This window comes from Aquarana catesbeiana, linkage group LG06, assembly GCF_042186555.1.
Source record: "Aquarana catesbeiana isolate 2022-GZ linkage group LG06, ASM4218655v1, whole genome shotgun sequence".
In the NCBI taxonomy this organism is placed as follows: domain Eukaryota; kingdom Metazoa; phylum Chordata; class Amphibia; order Anura; family Ranidae; genus Aquarana; species Aquarana catesbeiana.
Genome location: NC_133329.1, coordinates 32,421,171 through 32,428,366, shown reverse-complemented (window position 1 = coordinate 32,428,366; position 7,196 = coordinate 32,421,171). Strand labels below are relative to the sequence as shown.

The 7,196-nt window shown below is 43.5% G+C and overlaps 1 protein-coding gene across 1 annotated transcript; it reads right to left on the bottom strand.

Annotated features, from left to right (window-relative positions):
• Positions 1 to 1,309: 1,309 nt before the first annotated feature.
• LOC141147937 (microfibril-associated glycoprotein 4-like) lies at positions 1,310 to 5,052 on the bottom strand (the record flags this gene model as incomplete). Its single annotated transcript, XM_073635097.1, has 3 exons — positions 1,310 to 1,747; positions 2,636 to 2,732; positions 4,876 to 5,052. Coding segments are annotated over 3 exons (492 nt in total), but the record flags the coding sequence as incomplete, so codon positions are not given.
• Positions 5,053 to 7,196: the final 2,144 nt, after the last annotated feature.

The following is a 7,196-nucleotide window of genomic DNA, read 5'->3' as shown; positions in this document are numbered from 1 at the left end:
AGAGGAGCTCATGTCAAACACTGGACCCAAGATATGTCAAAAAGTATAAACAATAGCTTGACCTTTTGGCATATTCGACCCGTGGTATGATAGTACAATGCAATCTAGAGTTTGGAGTTGGGAGCAGATCCTAAAAAAAAACAAAAAACTGATGTAAGAAGTTGATGGAAGTAGATAAGGGTACGCCAATATGGAAATAGTTGAAAAATGCTCACAATAAGAAGCCAGCTGCACAAACTGGAAGGCAAAATTCACCTGGGAATGATGCTAAATCTACACTGTAAGAAAAAAATATCAACCAGGACTGCAAGGATTTTTGACACCCTAGGTGAAACGTCATTTTGCGCCCTTGACCCCACCCCTTTTTGCCAGTGTTAAATGGTTTGATTCAACCCTCTAACTGTGAGGGGTCAGGGAGAGAGGGAGCAGGGTCTGGTCCGTGAACGTGCTCACTCACTTGGAATGGTCCCGGGGGCTCTCTGGCTCATTCAGCAGTTCTTTTCAGTGTGGCTGTCAGCTCAGCTGCTTCTTTTTAATCTTCCCGCCCACCTTTCCTTTACAGATGAAACAGACGGAGCACACAGGCGGGGAGGGAAGGAAGGGAGAAGGGATGTGTGTTTGAAGCTCAGGGCAGGCTGCAGGCATACTGGAGGTGGAGTGGAAGGAGCAGTGGGGGGAATGGATCCTCCTCACCTAGGACAGTTGCACTTCTCAAGCCGTCACCTGCACACAGCGACACACAAAGGGCAGGGAGTGGCCATCGGAGGAGGGAGGGAGAGGAGAGGAGCAGGTGGATGGGTTTTCCGGGGGACGGGAACTAATTTATGCACCCCTCACTACCTTCTCCTGCCAGCTTGTCACTTTTACCGGATGCTTCCCCACCTCCTCCCTCCCAGGGGCTGTGGCTGCGCTCTAGGCAGCAGTATATCCTATCTGACTGCCTAGTTCGCCTAGTGGTAGCACCGGCCCTGGTATCAACATGCCGCTTTCCTTGGAACTCTAAATGCCTGGAGTCCTGTACATAGAGGGTATTGTGGACTAGCTATAAAAAAGCTAAATGATTTTAGTGGGCCCTTATCACATACATATTATTGGCAATATTTATTTGTAAGGAAAGACTAGTTAGCTTGTGTGTGTGTATTCATGCTTGCAAGACTCTGTATATCCCCTATTGTTTTTTCAAAAACTGTAAGTTGTTTGTACTTGCACCATTTTTGTTTAGTAAAAGCACATTAACAAAATACAGGGTTTTCACTTCATTGCTTTACTGCAAAGTAGCTGAACAATTACAAGCAGAACATCTTCCACATTCCATCCAAAACTAAAAAAAGTGCTTTTAGGCTCAAAATCTGAGCAATAAAATTAGGGCTCCCTGCCCCATTAGAGGTCATTTGTATTGTGTATCTGGTGATGTCTATATTGCAGATAAAAATAACACCCTCCACGCAGCCGGTGTTTTGGTGGAAATGTATCCTAGGATTGGTTGAGCCCCGTGTGAGCTGAGGAATCAGTAACAATGTACAATCTGATCATGAAAAAGTATTTTTCATCCCAACGGGTTTGGTTGGATCTCCCTCTGTAAACCCCTCGATGTGCAGTTTGTAGCCATCTTCCTCAGGGTCTATGGCCAGGCGGGCGAGAGAGAAGTTTTCATAGGTTACATGACGAGCAACATTTTTCCAATCCTCCAGATCAATCCTAAGACGATAGGACCTCTTCAGGGTTAGGAGGTAAATGTTCTGCAGACCTGAAGTGGAAAAACCACAAGCGGTTACCCTAAGAATTGGTCATCTGAAAATACATGGGTTGACTTAGCCTACAAGTCTAGGGATTTTATTTATTGTCATGGAGTTGCATAACTACACGGCCCAAAGCATAAGGACATCCCTCCCAATAATGGAGTTCAGGTGTTTCCAGTAAAGAGTACTATTATTCCTACAGTATTCAAAGACATTGTAAAAAATTGTGACAGCAGTTTGGTGAAGGCCCTTTCTGTTCCATCATGACTGTATCCTCCTGCACAAAGCCAGCTCCATAATGACGTGGTTTGATCAGATTTGTGTGGAGCAACTTGAGTGGCCTCTACAGAGCCTTGACCTCAACCCTACTCAATATCTTTGGTAAGAATTGGTGCACTGATGGTAAACCAAGTCTTCTTGATCACATCAGTACCTGACCTCACAAATAGGCACAAATTTCTATAGACACACTTCTGAAAAAGCCTTTAGAGAAGAGTGAAGGCTATTATAGTGGAGAGGGGCAACTCCATATTACTGTCCATTGTTTTGGAATGGGATGCCCAACAAGCTCATATACTGTAGGTGTTCTGGTCAAGTGTCCACAAACTTTTGACACCATAGTCTAACTTAGTGGTCTGACAGCCCTTAATTCAAACTTCATGTAGCTTTTGCAAATAATCCCTGTAATGTGTAAATTTAGGAAATGTTTATTTCCTATAATGGACATCTAGTAGCTATAATGCGGCATTTGCTGAATTACCATTTTGAGATACTACTTTGAAGTTGAATGTTTTTATTGCCTAAAGTCAGTGTTTAAATTGAATGTATCTGTGTCAGCTGCTTTATGATGCACAGGAATGTTAAGCAACCTAAAAAATTAAGTCTGAAATCTTTACCCAGCCAATACTCTCCATCTGCTTTTCCAAATCCGGCTTTATACTCTTTCCAACGTCGATAAAAGTTCACCTTTCCATCAAACCTCTTCTGAAAGACCTGCAACAACACGGTTTACATGCTAATTGACATGGAAGTAGACTTCAAGCTAAAAAAACTTTTTTTTAGTTGCCAATAGACATTGAAAGATTAGAATTCCTGCTGGGTTTTTACTTCTATCTGGGGCTTCTTTAAAGAGATTTCCCCTCACTTTCTGTCCCAATGACAATGGTTTTACTAGACAGGAAGTGAGGGAACACAGACAGCGATTAAAAAATTCCAGAACATTATACTCAAAGAGGTTCTGGGAATTTTGTGATTTGCATCTGTAGTCAGATGAAGGAAAACTTCAAACAAGCTCAATAGCAGAGGCGGATTCCATACAGCAAGGCTTCCCTCAATAGGCACCAGACTGTAGCCTAAACCATAAAAATATAGCAAGGAGCACCAGGCCAAAATCAGTTGAAAGAGTCTAAGATCATTTTAATTGTTGGGAAAAAAATCATATAAAACAGTCTAGATGTTCCAAGAGGGCTCAGTGCGGGATGGGATTAGGATGGACTCAGATACCCAGTTACTTCACAGATCAATATTAGAAGAAGCCTTCCTTACTCTAAAAAAAAAGTTAACTTTCTGTGTTAAGGATATTTAACACCCGGCCCGTCATCAGGCTTGGGAGGGCCTGCTTTGCATGATGCGAGAGATACTAAATACCTGAGGCACTTCCTGGCATATATTCTTCCCCTCCCTCCCCGGTTTCACCCCGAGAGGCTGCTGCTGCTGTGACACTAGTCTTTCTTTAGGCCTTGGGGTCAAGGGTGCTGAGAACTACTGGGATCTTCCCTTCTGGGAGGCCTTCCTGAAGATATTTGCTGCTATGGTGTGCTAGAGGCCCGTTGGAAGCAGACTGCAGATAGAGGTGGTGTGAGACTTCCGAGTAGAAGAGTAATACAGGAACCTCCCAAATGTCCTACGTTGTACTACAATTCTGAGATACCACTAGAACTTCACATGTTAAGGAGACAACCTAAAGAATCTGTGTCCAGCCAACGTCGCCCAATAAAATTTGGACCCTGAAAGCTATAAAGACCAGCAGGAAGACTGGAGAACGTCACCCTCCTATCCATTTCTTCATGCACATGTGCAATAAACTTTCAAAACCTAAAGAAAAGTGACTGGTGCCATTATTCTAACTAACCTGAGGACATGAACTTCACCCTGGGAGCAATGTGCCTGTTACATTTATTACCAAGTAAGTGAGTCTGAGACATTTGTAATGTAGTATATGGGTAGCTGAAGCGTCATATTCCTTTAAAATGTGTCTGTCTGTTTCACAATGGCGCTACAAGAAGTCAGTTAGGAAATAGCCATTGCACCACTAATAAACCTCAAATGTTTAATGCGGTCATATTGCAAAAATCATGGCAAAAGAGTAATGCCCTGTACACAGGACCAGTTTTGCCGTCGGAATAAACTCCGAAGGTTTCTCAGACGGAACTCCGAAGGAATTCCGCTCAAGCGGTCTTGCCTACACACGGTCACACCAAAGTCTGACTGTCCAGAACGAGGTGACGTACAACACTTACGACGGGACTAGAAAAAGGAAGTACAATAGCCAGTAGCCAATAGCTTCCGTCTTGCTTCAAAGCATGCATCGTTTTTGGTACGTCGGAACAGCATACAGACGAGCGGTTTTCCCGATAGGAATTGGTTCCGTCGGAAATAGAACATGTTCCATTTCTAGGTCCGTCAGAATGTTCAAAAAAAAAAAGTCAGATGAGGCATACACACGAACGGAATAGACGATTAAAAGCTTCCGTCGGACTTTTTCTGTCGGACATTCCACTCCTGTGTACGCGGCATAAATAAAAAACATAATCCACCTGGTGAATTAGGTTTTTCTTTACTGTTTTGTCTCAATTTTTTCACTATGACCACATAAAACATTTGAGGTTTGGCAGTGTGTTGGCTTTAATACTGAGGTTTGTTCTGGACAGTCATTAACACCAAGGAAGACATTTGGATGAGCAGAGAATCGTCAACATTACAGAAAAAGTCTAGTTGAATGTGAATAACCAATGCTACCTATATTGTGACCTGGAGGAGTGAGTACCTTCCCAGACATTCAGCAAAGTCAACATTTTTTCAAATAGTTGAGAGGATGATAATGATTGGGATCAGAGTTGGGTTTGTGAGTCCTCACTGTCCAGGGTCCATCTTTTCCGGTCATATCACAGTACGCAGGTATTGGGGTTTTGAGCCCCCCGGGGTAGATGAGATATACTCCATCTGTCCTCAGATCTTGAGCCCACACATCCGAGCAGTCATGAGGGTAACAACTTTCGGTACAAATGTTAAATGGAAACAGAGGATACAGAATGCATTAAAGTAGACCTGAACTCAAAAAGTAAAGATTTTCTGAGTTATATGGAACATTTGATACATTTATTGTGCGTAAGCTGTACCCTGAGAAACATGTAAATGTTGGCTTTATGTACAGTTTAAATAATATTCCCATTGAGATACTATGGGGCTTCTTCTTTGGTTAAAAACTTTTGGCTATATTTGGGTTTTTTAAATGTAACACACATAGACAACAAATGATTGTGGTTGTTGAGTTTTAGAAAATCAGCCATGTTGTAGATGACCTATTTAATAATTGAAGGAAGCAAATGTTTAAAGGAGATGCTGGCAAATGTAATAAAGACCATATCATAAATATCTGATTGTACATACTGTTGTCTAGGTTCCTTGGCACCTTTTCAGCAGCCTGGTAGGCTATGCGTATGACCAGGAGCACAGTAAAGGGGGTGAGAAATGACCCCCTTAGACCCATTTTTGACCTGGTGAGAAATTACATGTTTAGTACTGTGCCTGTCATAATGGAAGCCAATAATAATAACTGCAAATACTCACAGAAAACAAGGTGTAGTTTCCTTAAAATCTACGTCCTGCAACGTGTGTGAGACTCTATAAGTCAGTATGTTGGGTCGTGTCCTGGTTCTGGGTTGGGGTCAGTTGGTACCTTGGGTTGTGTGCTAGTTCTGGGTCTGGGTCAGTCGATATGTTGGGTTGTGTCCTGGGTCTGAACTCTAGCAGCGAACACAAGTCATATATATACACAGTAGGGTTGAGCCGAACACCCCCCTGTTCGGTTCGCACCAGAACATGCGAACAGGAAAAAATTTCGTTCGAACACGCGAACACCGTTAAAGTCTATGGGACACGAACATGAATAATCAAAAGTGCTAATTTTAAAGGCTAATATGCAAGTTATTGTCATAAAAAGTGTTTGGGGACCCGGGTCCTGCCCCAGGGGACATGGATCAATGCAAAAAAAAGTTTTAAAAACGGACGTTTTTTCAGGAGCAGTGATTTTAATAATGCTTAAAGTCAAACAATAAAAGTGTAATATCCCTTTAAATTTCGTACCTGGGGGGTGTCTATAGTATGCCTGTAAAGGGGCGCATGTTTCCTGTGTTTAGAACAGTCTGACAGCAAAATGACATTTTGAAGGAAAAAACTCATTTAAAACTACCCGCGGCTATTGCATTGCCGACAATACACATAGAAGTTCATTGATAAAAACGGCATGGGAATTCCCCAAAGGGGAACCCCGAACCAAAATTTAAAAAAAAAATGACGTGGGAGTCCCCCTAAATTCCATACCAGGCCCTTCAGGTCTGATATGGATATTAAGGGGAACCCCGGCCAAAATTAAAAAAAAAAAAATGACGTGGGGTTCCCCCGGAACCCCGCGCCAAAAAAAAAAAAAAAAAACAGCGTGGGGTCCCCCCAAAAATCCATACCAGACCCTTATCTGAGCACGCAACCTGGCAGGCCGCAGGAAAAGAGGGGGGACGAGAGTGCGGCCCCCCCCCCCTCCTGAACCGTACCAGGCCACATGCCCTCAACATTGGGAGGGTGCTTTGGGGTAGCCCCCCAAAACACCTTGTCCCCATGTTGATGAGGACAAGGGCCTCATCCCCACAACCCTGGCCGGTGGTTGTGGGGGTCTGCGGGCGGGGGGCTTATCGGAATCTGGAAGCCCCCTTTAACAAGGGGACCCCCAGATCCTGATCCCCCCCCCCTGTGTGAAATGGTAAGGGGGTACTTACCCCTACCATTTCACTAAAAAACTGTCAAAAATGTTAAAAATGACAAGAGACAGTTTTTGACAATTCCTTTATTTAAATACTTCTTCTTTCTTCTATCTTCCTTCATCTTCTGGTTCTTCTGGTTCTTCTGGCTCTTCTGGTTCTTCCTCTGGCATTCTCGTCCAGCATCTTCTCCGCGGCGTCTTCTATCTTCTTCTCCTCGGGCCGCTCCGCACCCATGGCATGGGGGGAGGCTCCCGCTCTTCTCTTCTTCTTTTTATGACAATAACTTGCATATTAGCCTTTAAAATTAGCACTTTTGATTTCTCCCATAGACTTTTAAAGAGTGTTCCGCGGCATTCGAATTTGCCGCGAACACCCCAAATTGTTCGCTGTTCGGCGAACTTGCGAACAGCCAATGTTCGAG